The sequence below is a fragment of the Hyla sarda genome, chromosome 6, assembly GCF_029499605.1.
Source record: "Hyla sarda isolate aHylSar1 chromosome 6, aHylSar1.hap1, whole genome shotgun sequence".
Taxonomy (NCBI): domain Eukaryota; kingdom Metazoa; phylum Chordata; class Amphibia; order Anura; family Hylidae; genus Hyla; species Hyla sarda.
The window spans coordinates 45,086,960-45,111,340 of record NC_079194.1 but is presented as its reverse complement, the minus strand read 5'-3'; the positions used below and the strand labels follow the sequence as shown (position 1 = coordinate 45,111,340).

The 24,381-nt window shown below is 43.6% G+C and overlaps 1 protein-coding gene and 1 pseudogene across 2 annotated transcripts in view; one reads left to right on the top strand and one right to left on the bottom strand.

The window, feature by feature from the left end:
- The window catches only part of OLFML2B (olfactomedin like 2B), a 185,655-nt gene that overhangs the window by 143,401 nt on the left and 17,873 nt on the right, over window positions 1-24,381 (top strand). For both annotated transcript variants that reach the window (XM_056523569.1, XM_056523568.1), the window contains one exon: window positions 11,037-11,213. In XM_056523569.1, the coding sequence (XP_056379544.1) occupies window positions 11,037-11,213 (177 nt within the window). The remainder of the gene's footprint in view (window positions 1-11,036; window positions 11,214-24,381) is intronic.
- Window positions 7,423-7,585, bottom strand: LOC130277961 (U2 spliceosomal RNA; annotated as a pseudogene).

Genomic DNA, 24,381 nt, shown 5'->3' with positions numbered 1-24,381 from the left:
AGGTAGAAAACTATGTTTGTTTTAACCTAGAAAATACATGCAACTTGGCCTAAGATGGTTATTCCATGTTTACTCTCAATGCTTTCAATGGGGGACATGTATCATTATTTATGTATGGTAGAAGCAGTTTACCCCTTTTCCCGAATTCTAAATTATGTGCAGAAGCTCTAAATTTATCAATCAAGCGCAATGAGCTTCATAAATTGCGGGTAAATATAGTAATCTCCTCAATCCACTCTTTGGAAAATAGAATCGATGATTTAGAGCATCTTGCTACGTTAAGTCCAAGATGGCTTATATATGCGCAAAAAAAACAGCTCTTGCGGCAAAATTTTTAGTGTAAAGGAAAAGTACACAGTGAATAAATCCATGTGTACTATAGATGTCACTCCAAGGTACCGTGATTCAGCCACATCTGGAGGACATGCTCTACCAAAACGTGCGCAAAAAAATGTGCAAAAAAAGGGCTTGCGCAAAATTTTGCGCAAAAAAATACACACAAAACAGGGGTAAAATCTTTGATACATGTCCCCCAATGTGTATTCATGTTAAACTCTGGTAGAAACACTGAGGGACATTTATCACAAGTTCTGAAGGCATTTTTTTTTTTTTTTTTTTTGCTTTAGTTTTGCTTATATGCTATAAGAAGATAGCCACAGCATTATGGTAATCTCCCAACATAGCCATTTAGCCCAAAGACAAGTGCAGATCTTTCCTAAGCATGTCCATTACTGTCTGTCAGGTATGTGTTACGCCGAGCACTCTGGGTCCCTGCTCCTCCCCGGAGCGCTCGCGGCGTTCCTCTCTCTGCAGCGCCCCGGTCAGACCCGCTGACCGGGAGCGCTGCAATGACTCTGCCGGCGGGGATGCAATTCGCATAGCCTGGCCCAATCAGTCTAATTAGCCTCCACCTGCTCCCTGTCTATTTAACCTCACTTCCCCCTCACTTCCTTGCTGGATCTTGTTGCCTTTGTGCCAGAGAAAGCGTTACAGTGTTTGCCTTACCAGTGTACCTGACCTCTTGCTATTGCTATTGACTACGAATCTTGCCGCATGCCCCGACCTTCTGCTACGTTTGACCTTGCCTCTGCCTAGTCCTTCTGTCCCACGCCTTCTCAGCAGTCAGCGAGGTTGAGCCGTTGCCGGTGGATACGACCTGGTTGCTACCGCCGCAGCAAGACCATCCCGCTTTGCGGCGGGCTCTGGTGAATACCATTAGCAACCCTAGAACCGGTCCACCGACATGGTCCACGCCAATCCCTCGCTGACACAGAGGATCCACATCCAGCCTGCCGAATCCTAACAGTAGATCCGGCCATGGATCCCCCTGAGGTCCCGCTGCCAGTTGTCGCTGACCTTACCACGGTGGTCGCTCAGCAGTCGCAACAGATAGAGCAACTTGGACAACAGTTCGCCCAACAAGGACAGCAGCTGTCGTAGTTGACCGCCATGCTACAGCAACTTCGGCCACAGCTACAGCAGCAACCATCTCCTCCGCCAGCTCCTGCACCTCCTCCGCAGCGAGTGCCCGCTCCTGGCCTCTGCTTGTCCCTGCCGGACAAATTTGATGGGGACTCTAGACTTTGCCGTGGTTTCCTGTCACAATGTTCCCTAAATTTGGAGATGTTGTCGGACCAATTTCCTACAGAACGGTCGAAGGTGGCTTTCGTGGTCAGTCTCCTGTCTGGAAAGGCCCTGTCATGGGCCACACCGCTCTGGGACCGCAATGATCCTGTCACTGCCTCCGTACAGTCCTTTTTCACTGAGATTCGAAGTGTCTTCGAAGAACCAGCCCGAGCTTCTTCTGCCGAGACTGCCCTGCTGAACCTGGTCCAGGGTAATTCTTCAGTAGGCGAGTACGCCATCTAATTTCGTACTCTCACCTCCGAATTATCTTGGAATAACGAGGCCCTCTGCGCGACCTTTAAAAAAGGCCTATCCAGTAACATCAAAGATGTGCTGGCCGCACGAGAAATTCCTGCCACCCTGCATGAACTTATCCATTTGGCCACCCGCATTGACATGCGTTTTTCTGAAAGACACCAGGAGCTCCGCCAGGAAAAAGACCTTGATCTCTGGGCACCTCTCTCACAGTATCCTTTGCAATCTACCCCTGTGCCTCCCGCCGAGGAGGCTATGCAAGTGGATCGGTCTCGCCTGACCCATGAAGAGAGGGCTCGCCGCAGAGATAAAAATTTATGTCTGTACTGCACTAGTACCGAACATTTCTTGGTGGACTGCCCTATTCGTCCTCCGCGTCTGGGAAACGCACACACGCACCCAGCTCACGTGGGAGTGGCGCCTCTTGGTCTGAAGTCTGCTTCTCCACGTCTCACTGTGCCCGTACGGATTTCTCCTTCTGCCAGCTCCTCCTTCTCAGCTGGGGCCTTCTTGAATTCTGGTTCTGCGGGAAATTTCATTTTGGCCTCTTTTGTTAATAAGTTCAACATCCCTGTGACCCGTCTCGCCAAGCCGCTCTACATTTCCTCGGTCAACGGAGTGCAATTGGACTGCACTGTGCGTTATCGCACAGAACCCCTGCTCATGAGCATTGGACGGCATCACGAAAAAATTGAACTTTTTGTTTTGCCTAACTGCACCTCTGAAGTCCTCCTTGGTCTGCCATGGCTCCAACGCCACTCTCCTACCCTTGATTGGACCACCGGGGAGATCAAGAGCTGGGGTGCTTCTTGCCACAAAAAATGCCTCACGTCTGCTCCCAGTCCCGTCAGGCAAGCCTCAGTGCCTCCTCCTACACCTGGTCTCCCCAAGGCCTATCAGGACTATGCTTTGCCTCCTCATAGCCTCCGTCCTGGTAACACTCTGCCCCGTACCAAGCTTCACCCTCTGCCCCCCCTCCCTATTCCCACTCCTTCTGTACTGCCTTCCGTTGATGTGTATACTTCTCCCCGGAGCGCTCACGGCGTTCCTCTCTCTGCAGCGCCCCGGTCAGACCCGCTGACCGGGAGCGCTGCAATGACTCTGCCGGCGGGGATGCGATTCGCATAGCGGGACGCGCCCGCTCGCGAATCGCATCCCAAGTCACTCATCTGTCACGGTCCCCGGCTGTCACGTCCTGGCACGCGCGGCTCCGCTCTTTAGGGCGCGCGCGCCAGCTCTCTGAGATTTAAAGGGCCAGTGCACCAATGATTGGTGCTTGGCCCAATCAGTCTAATTAGCCTCCACCTGCTCCCTGTCTATTTAACCTCACTTCCCCCTCACTTCCTTGCCGGATCTTGTTGCCTTTGTGCCAGAGAAAGCGTTACAGTGTTTGCCTTACCAGTGTACCTGACCTCTTGCTATTGCTATTGACTACGAATCTTGTCACCTGCCCCGACCTTCTGCTACGTCTGACCTTGCCTCTGCCTAGTCCTTCTGTCCCACGCCTTCTCAGCAGTCAGCGAGGTTAAGCCGTTGCCGGTGGATACGACCTGGTTGCTACCGCCGCAGCAAGACCATCCCGCTTTGCGGCGGGCTCTGGTGAATACCAGTAGCAACCCTAGAACCGGTCCACCAACACGGTCAACGCCAATCCCTCGCTGACACAGAGGATCCACATCCAGCCTGCCGAATCCTAACAGTATGTACTAAAATCACCTTATGGTGGATAACCCCTTTAAACCTAGAAAGTACATGCAACTTGACCTTAGGGGGCTATTCCGTGTTTACTCTCAATGCTTTCAATGCGTATGTATGTTAAACCCAGGTAGGAACACCATAAGGGAGATTTATCAAAAGTGGAATGGTTTCCCATAGCAATCAATCCGATCGCTTCTTTTATTTTGCAGCGACCTTACTTAAAATGAAAGAAGCGATCTGATTGGTTGCTATGGGAAAATGCTCCACTTTTCCTTTGCACAGTTTTTTTTTAAGTCACCCCATATATGTTATTGGAATGGCTTATGCCACAGAGGAAGATTGGCCAAACTTGGTGTAGCAGGATGGTCACCTGCACATTTCTATTTGGATGTTTGCTAATATCTGAATGAAACTCTATCGAAACATTGCAACGGCCGCACCAGAAACAATGATTCAACAATGTTGCGCTGGCTTCCTCACCAGATCTAACACCCTGTGACTTCTTATATTGGGGCCACACATCACGCTGGCTGCATCTGGACCTAATTGGACTACCTCCTTGACATCTGCCATGATTTTTTTTTTCAACCAGCAGTGCAGTACCAACAACTGAAGCTCATAGTGTGGTGTTGCCCAAAAGAATGTTAGGAATTGCCAAAAGACTGTGCGGACCTCATTAAAAGAGTGGGTCTCTCCATCCATACATGTAGAATGCTTTGGATCCTAATTTATCTACTCTCTGTATCTACTTTCTTATAGTAATTATATTTGTTTACAAATCTGAAGACAATTATTATGAAAGAGGTACCATAGTAGAGAAAGAAGAAGCCCATTCCACCACTATTCACAGAGGTCACAGACAACTGGAGAGGAGCCAAGTAGACTGAGTGGAACCATTGAGATTGACCACACCAGCCCCGATTGCTGAAGAAGCAACAGCAGCGGCATTCCGGTCAACCCAGCCACACATCCTGCAAACCCTACCCACATAGCTGCAAAAATGAAGCCCTTAGCCTTATCCAGGGGGTAAATTGAGATGTTGAATGCAACTTTTTTAGGTTAAGGGATTGTATTTCTCTGTTGCCAGATGTGTCCAGGCATCCAGTGCTCCTCCTTTAACTACAACTTCATGGCATGTCCTATCAATGTCAGAGTCTATCCAATCAAAGCTTATAGTGCTAGACAGTCTAGGGACATGCTTCCAGCTGGTAATGCCCATTTGGCTATTAAAGGGGTTATCCAGGACAAAAACTTTTTTTTCTATATCAACTGGCTCCAGAAAGTTAAACAGATTTGTAAATGACTTCTATAAAAAAAATCTTAATCCTTTCAGTACTTATGAGCTTCTGAAGTTGAGTTGTTCTTTTCTGTCTAAGTGCTCTCTGATGACACGTGTCTTGGGAACCGCCCAGTTTAGAAGAAAATCCCCATAGCAAACCTCTTCTAAACTGGGCGGTTCCCAAGACACGTGTCATCAGCGAGCACTTAGACAGAAAAGAGCAACTCAACTTCAGAAGCTCATAAATACTGAAAGGATTAAGATTTTTTAATAGAAGTAATTTACAAATCTGTTTAACTTTTCTGGAGCCAGTTGAGATATATATATATATATATATATATATATATATATATATATATATAAAGTTTTTTTCCTGGAATACCCCTTTAAGTCATACATTTCTAGTAAAAGTAACAGAATAACGACATAACACAGAGTTATAAGAGAAGATGTTTCAGAATAGTTTTTTCTGGGAAATACAAATATTAAAGGGGTACTCCGCCCCTAGACAACGTATCCCCTATCCAAAGGATAGGGGATAAGATCTCTGGCACGGGGCCCCGCCATTGGGGACCCCCACGATCTCCCTGCTGCACCCGGCGTTCGTTAAGAGCTTCGGGTGCTGCGCCGGAGGCTCGTGATGTCACAGCCACACACCCTCAATGCAAGTCTATGGGAGGGGCGTGACGCCCCTCCCATAGACTTGCATTGAGGGGGCATGGTCGTGACGTTGCATTGACACTTGCATTGAGGGGGGGCATGGCCATCTTATCCCCTATCCTTTGGATAGGGGATAAGATGTCTAGGGGCGGAGTACCCCTTTAACTGAAACAGAGAGGTCAGGGAAGGCCACGAGTCCTCATTGAGGATAAAATCTTTAATTATTTATTGAATGTGTGTATTTCTTGGTGGGTGTTCTCATTCTATAATAAAATTATAGGGCTGAGCTACACCACCAGATTTCTTTAGGTTGGATGTGGGTTGCTGTATAAATAAAGTTTAGAGATTTTGCAGATTAAAAGTAAAATAATGTCTTAATAACAAGATAGCGCTCACATGTGGTTTGCGGTCTGCTCACTCATTCTTTCTCTTGTTGTTAGTTTTCTATATATTTAGCATTATTTTGGATAAGAATTTAGCATAAATATTTGTAACCATATGGAGGAGGACTGAAAGTCAAAGAAGAAATTACAGAAGCCACAGGAAATGTTATAAAAACAAACAAACATTATTTACCTGTTAACCCCTTCATGACATTTTTTGGTCCTTGACTTTCTCAGGCTCTCCTTTACCCTCTCTGTCACGCTCCTTTGGCCTACCAGCATGCTCCTTGGTCACCGACTGGCTTAGGCCTAGACCTGAGTCTAGATGTAAGCACTTAGCACTTTTTTTAAATTATTTTTTATAGATCCAGCCGGATGTCCGGGCAGTATACCTGCGCACATTCACTTATTTATTTATTTTTGTCACTGTGTCACTTTTTGCGTGTTGTGTGTCCACAGGATTGTTAGGGTGCAGTAGCCCTTCTGGGTGTCCCTCCTGGCGGTCTAGGGGAGGTGTGTGTGGCCATTAGGTTCCGCACCTCCCTGCAAAAACCCCGGGTACACCTGCATGGGGAGGGTACCGACCGTTATCGGCTCTGTGGGCAGATACCTTGGCTAACGCCAAGGGGGATGCCGGGAGCATTTTGTGGTCCCTTAGTAGCTACGGCGAAAAGGGACATCGGACCTGGAACCTCGCAGGTACCTTTTGGTCCGGAGGCGAAGGGTAAGGTTTGCTGGGTCCTCTCGGAGAAGGGCTTTGCGATAGACCGCATCCTTTGTGCACGTTTTTTTAGTGTAACACGTTTGCACTTTTTCTTGCACTTGGGGTGATTCGAGAGCACGCTCCTCTGCTCTTAGATAAAAAAAAAAAAAAAAATAAAAAACTTTTTTTTTATTAGTTTGTTTTTTTTCCCCATTTTTCACTTTAAAGGTTCGTTGACACGTGCAGATTTTTTGGCGGGTTTTCCACTGAGTATTTGAAAGTGGGCGGACTCTTTTCGGCTGTCCGCAGCAGATTTTCTGCAGTGGAATTTACGCTGTGGAAAATCCGCCACAGTGCCTACTGACTTCAATGGGGCTTGTGGTGGATTTTCCGCAGTGTACTTTCCGCTGCGGAAAATCTGCTGCGGACAGCCGAGAAAGGCCCGCCCACTTTCAAATACGCAGCGGAAAACCTGTTAAAAAATCTGCGCATGTGAGTCCTTTTATTTTTTATTTTTTCATCAAGGTAATTATATGAGAGTTAATTGCAGTTTGAGTTCTGGTTTTGAGGAGCACTTACATTATTGATAAGCTTTTATTTATTTTAAGAAGGAATAAGGGAGGGGGAAAAAAACTGCAATTTTGATGATTGTTATTTTTTTTAAACAACGTTTAATGTGTGGTAGAACTAAAATTTTAACTTTATTATGTGGCAGGTAATAATTGGTATTGTTTTATGTTATTGTTTTTTTTTATGCTCAATATTGAGATCTTTAATGGGAATATGGATTTTATAATTTGTTTATTTTTTTTATAATTTTTTGGCGCACTGTACCCGAAGATACTGCCGTATCAGGTCAATGCATAGGGCAAGGGAAGCTAGCTTCGAAATCTGCCCCCGTTCTCAAAAATCCATTTAATATTTGGTCTCCAGATACGGGATGTATCAGATATTAACTGGTAAACGGCCATGGACGTGTATACTCATCCAATGGCCGTTAACCGGGTATGACGCGGACTCCGGAACTCGAGCCCGCATCATACCGGGCGGCCCTTAGCTGATTCTTGTAGCTGATATATTGATATATTGTAAATTAAACCGCATGATTAATGGCGTATGCCCAAAAAAATTCCAAAGTCCAAAATAGGGTATTTTTGGTCCCTTTTTATACCATAAAAAAAAGGAATAAAAAGCGATCAAAAAGTCAGATCAAAATAATGGTACTGATTAAAACTTCAGATCATGGCACAAAAAATTAGCCCTCATAGGGTCAGAAGAGGACAATTTTAAATGTATTCATTTTCGTGCATGTAGTTATGATTTTTTCCAAAAGTACGACAAAATCAAACCTATATAAGTAGGGTATCATTTTAATTTATGGACCTACAGAATAATGATAAGGTGTCATTTTTACCGAAAAATGTACTGCGTAGAAACGGAAGCCCCAAAAGTTACAAAATTGTGTTTTTTCTTCAATTTTGTCGCCCAATGATTTTTTTTCCCGTTTTGTCGTACATTTTGGGGTAAAATTACTGATGTCACTGCAAATTAGAATTGGTGGCGCAAAAAATAAGCCCTCATGTGGATTTTTAGGTGCAAAATTTAAAGGGTTATGATTTTTTAAATGTAAGGAGGAAAAAACGAAACGCAGAAACAGAAGAATGCTTGGTCCTTAAGGGGTTAAACTTTTCATTCCTTTACTTTAATTTATGATATTCTGTTCGCTTATATGCTATACTGCAATATATCTGTTTTTCGGCATGTAATTGTCTGTCAGTAATTTACTGACACGGCCTAATAGGCTAATAAAAAGGGCAGACATGGCAGCCTTTGTTAGGCCCCTGGCTGTAATGATGACCCATTGGAACCCTACAATCACTGCAGAGGGGTCCTTTGGAGAACCCAGTAGATCTGTTCAGCTCCTTAGTATGTAAGGGGTTGGACAGTCAGGATCAGTTTTATTTCCAATTCTGGCCATTTCAGCAGGTTGTCGGTTGTATGTTAGAGATGACACTTGCTGCAGAAGGTCCAGGCACAGCTCCTGAGGCCGCACCATCCCCATGACATAGCTGTACATCATAGTGCACAAGGGCACTTGAAGCCACAGCATACAGCTACATCATAGTGCCTGAAGGTGTTAAATCCACTGCTGCTCCTCTGCTCCCTGCTCATCTTTGCTTATTTAAGACAGAAGAGATAAACCCCAGAAATAACCTACCCAACAGTAGAGTGGGAAATATTCCAATTCACTGTCAGTTCCAATAGAAAGTAGAGTGTTTAATTCCAAACAATGACAGTTTATCCAGCTCAGCCGTGTTAATTGCTTCTCCACATGGAACAGGCCCAGTAGAGTGTTTATTGTCCTTACAATAGGGGGACGTGCTCTTCAGAACATTTCCAGCTGTACAATTCTCTCTCCGTCTCCTGCTCGGCATCGATCAGTATGATCTTTGCTTTGAGGAACAGGAAGCTGATCGCATTTAGAACAAAATTGTTCAGCTTCCTGTAACAGCAGCACATAGCATAAGCCTGAAGAGGTAAGTAACGTCACCATCACTGCCATCAATTTAACAATTATCCTAGTCAATGCCCTAGACCCCCAAAGATGACCCTTTCACTACCATAGACCACCAGGAATGGGATTACAAACTTTGCGCCACCCTAGACAACCAGGTGATTAACCTTTAATGTCTCCATTAACCTCCTCATTGCTCTAGTCCTTCAGTGATATCACCAATAACCATTCTCCAATCCTAAATTATAAACAAACTATTTAAGGAGTCCAGTGCATATATCCTTTTACTAATCTATACATATTTATGAATAGGTCGGTAATCAGCTCACCCCTGCAGCCCTCTTAGCGACATGGACCGGGACGCACCATGATCCCACACCAAGTATCCAAACAGAAGAAGGAAGGTCCAGCGCTTGCTCAGATGCAAAAAGTGTCTTTAATTAAAGGAAAACTGTCATTTTTTTCCCACCACACTAACTAGCGGTACTGGATGGTAGTGTGGGGGACGCTGATCAGTTTGATCCTTACCGTGTCCGGATCCGACGCGCCATTCGGACGTAATCTTCTATTTTTGGAATATGCTAATGAGGTGCTAACTGGCACCGGCCGATCTAACTGGCATTCTGACGTCAGCGCCGCTGGTTGCAGTGCTGCCCAGCTCATCAATATTCCTCCCCTCCCTCTGCCTCTCCCTCTTCTCCCCACTCTGTAATGAAGAGAGAGGGAAGGAATATTGATGAGCTGGGTGGCGCTGCGGCCAGCGGCACTGATGTCAGAGTGACAGATAGCCCGGCCGGTGTCAGTTAGCACCTCATTTGCATATACCAAAAATAGAAGATTATGGCCGAACGGCGCTGGCAGATCCGGGCACGGTAAGGATCAAACTGATCAGCGTCCCCCACACTACCAGCCAGTTCCACTGGTTAGTGCGGGGGGAGAAAGCTGAAAGTTTTTCTTTAAACTTCACAGGACATGACAGATGCACAAATGTGACGCGTTTCGGTCGCGTGCTGCGACTAAGGTCGCAGCACGCGACCGAAACGCGTCACATTTGCGCATCTGTCCCGTCCTGTGAACTTTAATCAAAGACACTTTTTTTTTTTTGCATCTGAGCAAGCGCTGGACCTTCCTTCTCTGGATATTTATGAATACTCTGCCCAGCCAAGAATCAGTGGCAGAATAAACGATGGCCACGTTGGGTGGCCATTGGTCCCCCGGGAACCTCAGGCCCAGATGGCTACCCCAATCCTCCCATATTATAATCTGAAACTGCTAAGAAGGGTCTTTTTGCATCATTCGAACAGTATATTTTTGTTAAATGTAAAAAAAAAACATCCATCTACAATAAAAGGTCATTAATAAAACCTGTAATAACAAATCTCCTTTTAAGAACATTTCCTTGCATTTCCTCTATATTACACAATGCATAAGTCAGTGTTTGCCAGGTTAGGGAAGAAAAATAAAAAAAAAAAAGAGTCTATCGAAGTGTCTTAAAAGAGAAGGTCAAAATGTACAATTGCCTTCATTGTGGTGTAATCGTCTTTTATTGTTTGGCCAGCTGTCTCCATTACGCCCACTTTCCTCTACAGTCGATACTACATCTGTGCAGTCATTTTGTCGTGATCTCATCGTTTGGACTTTGCGGTGTTTAGCTTCAATCTGCACTCGAGTCTCCTATTCCCCGAAGTCTTCCATCAGTAGCGTAAGAAATAAAGGGTACTGCAGCAATTTTAACATACCGCCTATTTACGCTAAGCTATGCTAGAACCATTATCCCGTAAATACGATCTCGTGAAAAGACGGCAGGAAGGAAGATCTAAAGCCTCCATCGTAAAAGATAATGCGTATTGCACATGTTTAATCCCAGTATGAAAGGGTCTTGTAACGTTCTCATATTTTTCTCTCGCAAAACACCAGGGCGATGCAAAGATACTCTGTCTACCATATCTGGTCCCACGACTCAAAACACTTATGGACGCAATGAAGGAGCCTGGATGAAAGATCCACTGGCAAAGGATGAGAAAATTTATGTCACTAACTACTACTATGGAAACACTCTGGTGGAATTTCGGAATTTGGACAACTTTAAACAAGGTAAAAAAAAAAAAAAATCAATCTGCACTTCTAACTTGGATCTACCTGGTTAAAGGGGTACTCCGGTGGAAAACTTTTTTTTTTTTTTTAATCAACTGGTGCCAGAAAGTTAAACAGATTTGTAAATTACTTCTATTAAAAAAAAATCTTAATCCTTCCAGTACTTATTAGCTGCATAATACTACAGAGGAAATTCCTTTCTTTTTGGAACACAGAGCTCTCTGCTGACATCGCGAGCACAGTGCTCTCTGCTGACATCTGAACTGTCCAGAGCAGCATATGGGGATTTTCTCCTACTCTGGACAGGTCTTAAAATGGACAGAGATGTCAGCAGAGAGCACTGTGCTCGTGATGTCAGCAGAGAGCTCTGTGTTCTAAAAAGAAAAGAATTTCCTCTGTAGTATTCAGCAGCTAATAAGTACTGGAAGGATTAAGATTTTTTAATGGAAGTAATTTACAAATCTGTTTAACCCCTTAAGGACACATGACGTACTGGAACGTCATGTGTCCACTCCCGATCTATAACGCGGGGCCACGGCGTGGCCCCGCGTCATAGCGGGTCGGGCCCGGCCTCTAACAACGGCCGGGACCCGTGGCTAATAGCGCGCGGCATTGATCGCTGTGCCGCGCACTATTAACCCTTTAGACGCGGCGTTCAAAGTTGAACGCCGCGTCTAAAGTGAAACCGAAAGCATGCCGGCTAGCTCAGTGGGCTGTTCGGGATAGCCGCGGTGAAATCGCGGCATCCCGAACAGCTGACAGGACAGCGGGAGGGCCCCTACCTGCCTCCTCGCTGTCCGATCGCCGAATGACAGCTCAGTGCCTGAGATCCAGGCATGAGCAGTCATGCGGCAGAATCATCGATCACTGGTTTCTTATGAGAAACCAGTGATCAATGTAAAAGATCAGTGTGTGCAGTGTTATAGGTCCCTATGGGACCTATAACACTGCAAAAAAAAAGTGCAAAAAAAAAGTGAATAAACATCATTTAACCCCTTCCCTATTAAAAGTTTGAATCACCCCCCTTTTCCCATAAAAGAAAAAACACAGTGTAAATAAAAATAAAAATAAACATAAATGGTATCGCCGCGTGCGGAAATGTCCGAATTATTAAAATATATCGTTAATTAAACCGCACGGTCAATGGCGTGCGCGCAAAAAAATTCCAAAGTCCAAAATAGTGCATTTTTGGTCACTTTTTATATCATGAAAAAATGAATAAAAAGCGATCAATAAGTCCTATCAATGCAAAAATGGTACCGTTAAAAACTTCAGATCACGGCGCAAAAAATGAGCCCTCATACCGCCCCATACACGGAAAAATAAAAAAGTTATAGGGGTCAGAAGATGACAATTTTAAACGTATTAATTTTCCTGCATGTAGTTATGATTTTTTCCAGAAGTCCGACAAAATCAAACCTATATAAGTAGGAGATCATTTTAATCGTATGGACCTACAGAATACATATCAGGTGTCATTTTTACCGAAAAATGTACTACGTAGAAACGGAAGCCCCCAAAAGTTACAAAACAGCGTTTTTTTTTCAATTTTGTCGCACAATGATTTTTTTTCCCGCTTCACCATAGATTTTTGGGCAAAATGACTGACGTCATTACAAAGTAGAATTGGTGGCGCAAAAAATAAGCCATCATATGGATTTTTAGGTGTAAATTTGAAAGAGTTATGATTTTTTAAAGGCAAGGAGCAAAAAACGAAAATGCAAAAACGGAAAAACCTCCGGTCCTTAAGGGGTTAACTTTCTGGCACCAGTTGATTTAAAAAAAATAAATAAATAAAGTTTTCCACCGGAGTACCCCTTTAACTTGGCTAAACGTGCAATGTATCTAAGGCCTCTTTCACACTACAAGTATCATCCTGCTTTTTTACTGCTGTTATTTTACCAAAAATGGAGCAAAAACTGGTAATAACGGATGATAACTGATGACCATCATCCATTATTTTTAATGTTTTTTTTCTTATTATCCGTTATCATCCGTTATTACCAGTTACATCTGTTTTTTTTTTAAATCAGGATTTTAACCCTTTTTTGTAAAGCTATACAGAGCATGCTCAGTATGAAAAACGGATTTTAAAAAGCATGACAATAACTGATGATAATGGATGTTTTTTTTCCAAAACATCCGCTTCCCATAGACTTCAAGGTAAAATTTTAACGTCCGTTTTTTTTACCTTTTTTTTTTTTTTTTTTTGCCGGACCAAAAATTGGTGCATCATGCACCGTCTTTTATGCCGGCAAAAATAACTGACGTTAGTAAAAACGGACATGCCTGATGCAAAAGGATGGTCAAAAAAATCCCATTGACATGAATGGGATTTTTTGACGGATGCTTTCAGGATTTTTTGCCGGGAATAATAACAGAGGTTTTTTTTTACAAGATGATCCCTGTGATCCCTATTTTATTGAGTCTTTGACTTACAGTTCATGAGATGAGGCCATGTTCGAAACATTCTTCAAAAACCTGTACATATTAGATTTCATGGTCTGACCCTCTAAGACAGTGGTCTCCAACCTGCGGACCTCCAGATGTTGCAAAACTACAACTCCCAGCATGCCCGGACAGCCAACGGCTGTCCGGGCATGCTGGGCGTTGTAGTTTTGCAACATCTGGAGGTCTGCAGGTTGGAGACCACTGCTTTAAGAAGTACTCCTGGACATTTTTTGGGTCCTTTCTAAAAGGTGTGTTTCAAATGACCATGAGGTTAAAGGGGTATTCCAGGAAAAAACTTTTTTTTTTTTTTTTTAACATGAACTGGCTCCAGAAAGTTAAACAGATTTGTAAATGACTTCTATTAAAAAAATCTTAATCCTTTCAATAATTATCAGCTGCTGAAGTTGAGTTGTTGTTTTCTGTCTGATAACAGTGCTCTCTGCTGACATCTCTGCTTGTCTTGGGAACTGCACAGAGTAGAAGAGGTTTGCTATGGGGATTTGCTTCTAAACCGGGCGGTTCCCGAGACACATGTCATCAGAGAGTACTTAGACAGAAAATAACAACTCAACTTCAGCAGCTCATAAGTACTGAAAGGATTAAGATTTTTTAATAGAAGTCATTTACAAATCTGTTTAACTTTCTGGAGCCAGTTGATATATATAAAAAGGTTTTTTCATGGATAACCCCTTTTAGAAACCTACTGCATGCCTTTTTCATGGTTAGTCTCCATACTGTTTTTCGGTTGACCACTGATGAGTAATGCCAAATTCTGTAAATGGGGAGTGTCTTCCTCTATTCCTTTGAGGCGTTTAATGTCAGTCTTGCAGGAATAAATAAGGAACTTCCAGTCCACACAGCAGATGCTTTGGGATCCGGCAATCTTTTCAGCAGTCATGTGGTCTCTTGAATTTATTGTTTTCACAGAGAGAAGTAGCAGTCTTCCCGATATGTTATTTTTGAATGGTTAACATGGCACCAAACCTTTTTCTTTTCAACGAAAGCGAACATGGAAGTGTGGTTTCTCATGCAACAGAATGAACGTTGAAAAAGCATAAAGCATGAGTAAACACTTCCAGTTCTTAAAGGGGTACTCCACCCCTAGACATCTTATCCCCTATCCAAAGGATAGGGGATAAGATGTCTGATCACGGGGGTCCCGCCGCTGGGGACCCCCGCAATATAGCACACAACACCCACCTGTTACTGCTCCGGAAGCGCTGGAGGGTCTGGCTCCCGACCACGGGGACGGAAGAACGTGATGTGACGACTCCGCCCCCGTGTGACATTACGCCCCGCCCCCTCAATGCAAGTCTATGGGAGGGGACGTGACGGCTGTAGACTTGCATTGAGAAGGCGGGGCGTGATGTCACACGGGGGCGTAGTCGTCACGTCACGATCTTCCGTCACCCGTGGTCGGGAGCCAGACCCTCCAGCGCTTCCAGAGCAGTAACAGGTGGGTGCTGCGTACTATATTGCGGGGGTCTCCAGTGGGAGTACCCCTTTAAATAATGCACCATTTAAATGTTTGGGTGGTGGGTACTTCTGGGAGTGCTTCATAAAAGGGGTACTCCACTGGAAAAAAAAATTCAACATATTTGTTAATTACTTCTATTAAAAAATCTTAGTCCTTCCAGTACTTATCAGCTGCTATTTGATCCACATGAAGTTCTTTTCTTTTTGAATTTCCTTTCTATCTGACCACTACCTATCCTGCTCTGGACAGTTCCTGACATGGACAGAGGTGTCAGCAGAGAGCACTGTGGTCAGACAGAAAGGAAATTCAAAAAGAAAAGACCTTCCTGTGGAGCATACAGCAGCTGATAATTACTGGAAGGATTAAGATTTTTTAATAGAAGTAATTTACAAATCTGTTTAACTTTCTGGCACCAGTTGCTTAAAATTTTTTTTTTTCCAGTGGAGTACCCCTTTAACGATTGCTGAGATCTATGGCCCTAGATTTTCTGAATACAACCCATACAGCTGCTATAGGGCACATGGAAAGAGGGACAATATCTCAGGCTAGCCCTCATTTTCTCACAGGCTATATGAACCTGTAGAAAGCTTCCCCGAATAACACATCCTTCTCTCCTACAATAGAATTAAGCATTAGACCATCAAGAGCTGACAGGGCTGTGAGTTTGGCACAAGAGGAATTTTAGGGTGGAGTCAGAGTCGAATTTGGTAGAAATCTGCTGACTCCAACTACGCCTTCAAATTAAAAATATAAAGCCGTCACGCCCCCTTCCATAGACATGAATGGAAGGGGCATGGTGTGATGTCACAAGGGGGTGTGACATGATGTCAGACATGAATGGAGGGGGCCTGGCGTGATGTCATGAAGGGGTGTGGCAGGACACCACGAGGGGGCGTTGTGTGACGTTACGTCTCCTGCCGCGGGAACCCAGCGTTCTAAACATACTATTTAGAATGCTGGGTGCTGCACAGAGACCATGGGGGGTCCCGGCAGTGGAACTCCCTGTGATCAGACATCATCTTATCCCCTATCCTTTGGAAAGGGGGTTAGATGTCTAGGGGCAATGTACCCCTTTAATTACCTATTATTATACATTTATGAAGAAGTCAGAGGTTTAGCTTAGGACCAGTCACATGGCAGAATATCTCCCTGGAGAAATTTCGGACAGACATTCCGTGCGCAATAGGCCCTGACTGAATCAGTCAGTATTAGAACCACTTGGACATGCGCCGTTCCATTGATGCAGAAGGTGGAGAGGAATCTCCTGAAAGTGGTGTAGTCAACAGCGCTCTCCTCTGGATGGTCTGGAGCCTGGCTGATCGTCCTGTCACTCCCTGTTCTGCCCCCGCTGGACGCCCACATGACCGTGTGTCTGACTCTCCTGAATCTTCAGCTACTTTGGTTGGACCAGATGTGACTTTATCTCTCTGTATCTGGGTGGGGTTTGTCGCGGGTCGGTTATTGATCGTTGAGTGTCGTCGGTTTTCCCGGTCGCTCCTTCCTTTGTCTAATTTGTTGCTCAGTGGGACGGTATTCCCCTGAGCGACAAATAAGACAAAGGAATGAGCGAGCAGGAAAACCGACGACACTCAACGATCAATAACCGACCCGCGACAAACCCCACCCAGATACATAGAACAGGAAGTGACAGGAGTATCAGCCAGGCTCCCGAGCATCCAGAGGAGAGCGCCATTGACTACACCACTTACCGGAGATTCCTCTCCACCTTCTGCATTCTACAGACAGTCTGAGCACGGGACCTGTGCAGGCTGCACTCCTCTGACATACCACAGATTGTGGAACCAAGCCTTCCATGGTGTTGTACTCATAGTACAACACATAAAGGTGAGCAAACTTCTATCTTCACGTATAATATACATTTTGAAAAGGATAATTGCGCTTAGATGCGCATTGGTCTATTCTGCCTTTTTCTTAAAAAAATAAACTAGTTCCATTGACGGCAATGCATTTCCAAGCAGATTCTGGTGAAAGAATGAACATGTTCCTTCTTTCAATAGAGTCAGGAATTTCTGTGGCAGAATTTTCCACCAAGTAAATTCTGTACTTTGCATTGTGCAGCAGAATCCCACTGAAAACAATAGGAGCCTGCTGCACCAACATTTTTTAGTTTAATTTCTGCCATGTGATCGGGCCCTTATCGACTCCACAGTTTTTGGACTCATTTATATTTTTTATACCAAGCCCCCTCAGCTCTATATACGCCCCTCATACTGATCATACCAAAAGGTTTGACTGGATATAAAAGGTATAAAACAGATATAACAGCCGTTATTAATAACGGGCGATAACGGATTAAAACGGCTATTAGAAAAATCCCATAGACTATAATGGGATTTTCTAATGGCCGTTAATGATTTTGTACCGGCCGTATAACTGCCGATTTCCTAACGGGCGTTCATAATGGAAGTATTTTTATAGTGTGAAAGAAGCCTAAGGCTAGGATTCCACTTGGTTTTTTTTGTCCTGCGTTTTTGGGATTAAAAAAATGCGTAAAAAAATGCCTAAAATAACGCCAGTGCAATTTTCTACGTCTGGCGTTTTTTCTGGCGTTTTTTCATGTGTGTGGAAGTTGCACCTTGGCAGTTTTTTTTGGTACCCAAAATGTGTTGGGTACCAAAAAAAAAGAGAAAAAAAAAGGATGAAGCAGTGATGGAAATTTTTTTATTAAGCTACATGTATATATTTTATGACGACATTTTTTATTATTTTTTAATTGTGTGTTTCACTTTTTTCTCTATTTTTTGACATTTTATAGGTAGTACTACTACTCCCAGCATGGAACAGACTGTTCCATGATGGGAGTAGTAGTACCTGTATTAAAGGACAACTGCAGTGGTACACATTTACATATGCCCGTGCCCGGGCCTCAAAAACAAACAAAATAAACTCATACATACCTTCCTACGAGCCCCCGTTGGTCCGGTACAGGCCTCACGGTCCAGCTGTGCTTACCTCATTCCACTTCCTGGGGATGGGGACGCCGCAGAGCCGTCGGCGTATCACCGGCCGTAGCGATGTCCCGCCCCGGCTGGTGATAGGCTGAGCCCACTCATGTAAGGAGCTCTGGCCGGCTTCTTACATGACAGTGGGCTTAGCCTATCACCGACCGAGGCGGAACATCGCTACGGCCGGTGATACGCCGACGGCTCTGCGGCGTCCCCATCCCCAGGAAGTGGAATGACGTCAGCACTGCCGGACCGTGAGGCCTGTGCCGGACCAACGGGGGCTTGTAGGAAGGTATGTATGAGTTTATTTTGTTTATTTTTGAGGCCTGGGCACGGGGATATATAAATGTGTACCACTGCAGTTGTCCTTTAATGGACATATCGCCCCGGGTCTCAGTTCTGACACCCGATGCGATCGTCCCTAATATAGCAGAGATGCGGCTCTATACAGGGCTCGCATCTCTGCACTATACTCCGGACAGTCATATGAATAGAACATCACTCATATTTTCCGCCCAGAGCTGTGATTGGCCGGATAGTTGCAGCCAATCACAGCACTGAGGGAAATATGAATGAGTGAGTGGCCGGAGTACAGAGCAGAGATGCGAGCGCTGTATAGAGCCGCTCTCCATCTGTGCAATAGACAGGACGATCACAGCAGATGTCAGTAGTGATACCCGCTGTGATCTGTTCTTAACTGCAAGTACTACTACTCCCAACATGGAGCACACTCTGCTCCATGCTGGGAGCTGTAGTACTTGCATTAATAGACAGATCGCAGTGAGTGTAACTTCTGACACCCGCTGCGATCTGTCTATTAATGCAGGTACTACAGCTCCCAGCATGGAGCAGAGTGTACTCCATGTTGGGAGTAGTAGTACCTGCAGTTAAGGAAAGATCACAGCGGATGTCACTCCTGACACCCGCTGTGATCCTCCTGTATAATGTATAGATGCGGGCGGCCGCTCTTCTATGGTCCCGTGCACTGCCATATACATCCACATGTTCCTATTTCCCACAGAGAGCTGTGATTGGCTGGAACCATCTGGCCAATCACAGCTCTGCGGGAAATAGGAATATGTGTATATATACATCAGTGCAGGGGACCATAGAAGAGCAGCCGCCCGCATCTATACATTATACAGAAGGATTGCAACAGCGATCTGTATATTAGTACAGGTACTACTACTTCCATCATGGAACAGTGTGTTCCATGCTGGGAGTAGTAGTACTACCTAAAAAAATTAAAAAAATAAAGAAAAAAAGTGAAAAACACACACACTACATTTTTATTACTGTGGGCGACATTTTTAGGTCCCCGCCCACCCACATAAATTGATCCCTGTTTAAAAAGTAATACAAATTTTGCTATAAAAAAAGATACATTTCCTTAGATACAATTGTTTCCTTCACTACTGTATCTTTTTTTTAATGGTATCCTATGAAATTTTATTTTAAAAAAAAGGTATCTCCATCACTTTTTTGGATCGCTAAAGTCCAGAAAAGAATAAAAATCGCCTGCATAAATACCAAAGTTAAAACCCAAATGTCATTTTTCTTGACGTTTTTTTCACTCCCATAGACTTCTATGGGAGAAACACCCCACAATTTTGACAAAAAAAATCGCCAGTGGCTCAATATGCTGCGATTACCAACAATCTGAAAAACGCCAAAAAAGAGTGAAAAGGATTTTAAAAAACGCCAAAGTGAAAAACTCCGAGTGGAATAAGAATTTTGCGATTTCACATTGATTTACAGCTAACATCTGGCCGCAGCGTTTTTTGGCCGAAAAAACGCCATGCGGCAGAATTGGTGTTTTTCTTGGCGTTTCCCCCCCCCCAAAAAAAACAAGTGGAATTCCAGCCTAAGAAGGTTGCCAACCTATAAGTCTGCTGTCCTGCTGGACATGTATCTACCTGTTCCCTGCAGATTTTTTGTGTCTTCTGTATACAGTAATTCAGGGTTCTTACTGTAACACACAGACATTGGACCCAGTCAGGAAGCTGCCTCGCACCTGCAGAAATCCGACACTATTCCGGATTGACGGTGACTCACATAATACCTACATATCCCGGCAATCAGCATTGAGTAACCTGGATGCCGTTAACCATCAATGACCCCAAACCAATCTACACTCCATATTGCTCAATAACTTTGCCACCATTGTTCGGCACTAAACTAGAATGTAGCAGGAGCCACAGGCATTTGTGTTGTGCAGGAAGCTCGGACCGGTTGATGTCATTCTTTTTCCAGTCCATCATTTCCTGCCTCACATTCTAGAAAGCATATGTGATTTCCCTAAAGACGGCAGCGAGGAATGGCCGCTTACTGCAGCGTCTATTCTCCTTTCATGTCTGGGATGTTTATACACAAACACATCTCTACGTAATACAGTTTTAATGCAGGATTACCGTATATTGGCAGAGGAGTCATCACATTCAGTGCAATGGAAAAGCTAAAAGTTAAAGAAAATTTTTGAGGCAAACAGCTGCAATATCGCTACATGTGATCAGAGCAGCTGCTTTTCAGTAAAAAAAACTATAAAAATTGGCAATGTTTTTTTGTATTTGGAAAAATGCTTTGCTCTTTTTTTTTTTTTTTTTTTTTTATACTTGTTAAGGACATAAGGTGTACAGGTACGCCCTTGTGTCCTGGTATTCAAGGACCAACCTGTATGCCCTGATGTCTTAAAGGGGTATTCCAGGAAAAAACTTTTTTTTTTAAATATCAACTGGATCCAGAAAGTTAAACAGATTTGTAAATTACTTCTATTAAAAAATCTTAATCCTTTCAATAATTATCAGCTGATGAAGTTGAGTTGTTGTTTTCTGTCTGGCAACAGTGCTCTCTGCTGACATCTCTGCTTGTCTCGGGAATTGCACAGAGTAGAAGAGGTTTGCTATGGGGATTTGCTTCTAAACTGGGCGGTTTCCGGGACAGGTGTCATCAGAGAGCACTTAGACAGAAAAGAACAACTCAACGTCAGCAGCTCATAAGTACTGAAAGGATTAAGATTTTTTAATGGATGTAATTTACAAATCTGTTCAACTTTCTGGAGCCAGTTGATATATAAAAAAAAGTTTTTTTCCTGGATAACCCCTTTAACCCCTTAAGGACACAGCCCATTTTCACCTCTAGGACGCAGCCCTTTTTTGCACATCTGACCACTGTCACTTTAAACATTAATAACTCTGGAATGCTTTTACTTATCAATCTGATTCCGAGATTGTTTTTTCGTGACATATTCTACTTTAACATAGTGGTAAATTTTTGTGGTAACTTGCATCCTTTCTTGGTGAAAAATCCCAAAATTTTATGAAAAAATTGAAAATTTTGCATTTTTCTAACTTTGAAGCTCTCTGTTTGTAAGGAAAATGGATATTCCAAATATTTTTTTTTGGATTCACATATACAATATGTCTACTTTATATTTTCATCATAAAATTTATGAGTTTTTACTTTTGGAAGACACCAGAGGGCTTCAAAGTTCAGCAGCAATTTTACAATTTTTCACAAAATTTTCAAACTCGTTATTTTTCATGGACCAGTTCAGGTTTGAAGTGGATTTGAAGGGTCTTCATATTAGAAATACCCCATAAATGACCCCATTACAAAAACTGCACCCCCAAAGCATTCAAAATGACATTCAGTAAGTGTTTTAACCCTTTAGGTGTTTCACAGGAAAAGCAGCAAAGTGAAGGAGAAAATTCAAAATCTTCATTTTTTACACTTGCATATTCTTGTAGACCCAATTTTTGAATTTTTACAAGGGGTAAAAGGATAAAATTTATACTTGAATTTGTAGCCCAATTTCTCTCGAGTAAGCACATACCTCATATGTCTATGTAAAGTGTTGGGCGGGCGCAGTAGAGGGCTCAGAAGCGAAGGAGCGACAAGGGGATTTTGGAGAGTACGTTTTTCTGAAATGGTTTTTTGGGGGCATGTTGCATTTAGGAAGCCCCTATGGTGCCAAAACAGCAAAAAAAAAAGACATGGCATACCATTTTGGAAACTAGACCCCTTGAGGAACGTAACAAGGAATTAAGTGAGCCTTAATACCCCACATGTGCTTCATGACTTTTGCATATGTAAAAAAAAAAAAAAAAATGTTTCACTAAAATGTGTGTTTCCCCCCAAATTTCACATTTTTGCAAGGGTTAATAGCAGAAAATACCCCCCAAAATTTGTAACCCCATCTCTTCTGAGTATGGAGGTACCCCATAAGTTGACCTGAAGTGCATTACGGGCGAACTACAATGCTCAGAAGAGAAGGAGTCATATTTGGCTTTTTGAGAGCAAATTTTGCTCGGGGGGGCATGTCGCATTTAGGAAGCCCCTATGGTGCCAGGACAGCAAAAAAAACGACATGGCATACCATTTTGGAAACTAGACTCCTTGAGGAACGTAACAAGGGATAAAGTGAACCTTAATACCCCACAGGTGTTTCACGACTTTTGCATATGTAAAAAAAAAAAAAAAACATTTTTACCAAAAATGCTTGGTTTAGCAAAAATTTTACATTTTTAAAAAAGCTAATAGCAGAAAATACCCCCCAAAATTTGAAGCCCAATTTCTCCCGATTCAGAAAACACCCAATATGGGGGTGAAAAGTGCTCTGCTGGCGCACTGCAGGTCTCAGAAGAGAAGGAGTCACATTTGGCTTTTTGGAAGCAAATTTTGCTCTGGGGGCATGCCGCATTTAGGAAGCAGCTATGGTGCCAGGACAGAAAAAAAAAACCACATGACATATCATTTTGGAAACTAGACCCCTTGGGGAACGTAACAAGGGGTAAAGTGAACCTTAATACCCCACAGGTGTTTCACGACTTTTGCATATGTAAAAAAAAAATATTTTTTTTACACTAAAATGCTTGTTTTCCCCCAAATTTTACATTTTTACAAGGGATAATAGCAGAAAATACCCCCCAAAATTTGTAACCCCATCTCTTCTGAGTATGGAAATACCCAATAAGTGGACGTGAAGTGCACTGGGGGCGAACTACAATGCTCAGAAGAGAAGGAGCATCATTGAGCTTTTGGAGAGAGAATTTGGCCATGTGCATTTCCAAAGCCCCCCCGTGGTGCCAGAACAGTGGACCCCCCCCACATGTGACCCCATTTTTAAAACTACACCCCTCATAGAAGGTAATAAGGGGTGCAGGGAGAATTTACACCCCACTGGCATTTGACGGATCTTTGAAACAGTGGGCTGTGCAAATTAAAAATTTTATTTTTCATTTTCACAGACCCCTGTTTCAAAGATCTGTCAGACACCTGTGGGGTGTAAATGCTCACTGTACCCCTTGTTACATTCCGTGAGGGGTGTAGTTTCCAAAATGGGGTCACATGTGGGTATTTATTGTTTTGCACTTATGTCAGAACCGCTGTAAAATCAGCCACCCCTGTGCAAATCACCAATTTAGACCTCAAATTTACATGGTGCACTCTCCCTTCTGAGCCTTGTTGTACGTCCCCAGAACACTTTGCGCCCACATATGGGGTATCTCCGTCCTCAGGAGAAATTGCGTTACAAATTTTGGAGGCTTTTTTTCTTTTACCGCTTGTGAAATTTTAAAGTATGGGGCAACACCAGTATGTTAGTGTACAAAAATGTTTTTTTTTACACTAACATGCTGGTGTAGACCCCAACTTTACCTTTTCATAAGGGGTAAAAGGAGAAAAAGCCCCCCAAAATTTGTTAGGCAATTTCTCCCGAGTACGGCGATACAACATATGTGGCCCTAAACTGTTGCCTTGAAATACGACAGGGCTCCAAAGTGAGAGCGCCATGCGCATTTGAGGCCTAAATTAGGGATTTGCATAGGGGTGGACATAGGGGTATTCTACACCAGTGATTCTCAAACAGGGTGCCTCCAGCTGTTGCTAAACTCCCAGCATGCTTGGACAGTCAATGGCTGTCCGGAAATGCTGGGAGTTTTTGTTTTGCAACAGCTGGAGGCTCCGTTTTGGAAACACTGCTGTATGATACGTTTTTCATTTTTATTGGGGGGAAGGGGTGGGGGGGGGCAGTGTACGTGTGTATATGTAGTGTTTTACTCTTTATTTTATGTTAGTGTAGTGTAGTGTTTTTAGGTTACATTCACACTGACGGCGGATTACACTGAGTCTCCCGCTAGGAGTTTGAGCTCAAACTTGAAGCAGGGAACTCACTGTAATCCGTCGCCAGTGTGAATGTAACTTGTACATTCACATGGGAGGGGGGGGGAAACTACAACTCCCAGCATGCACTGACAGAACGTGCATGCTGGGAGTT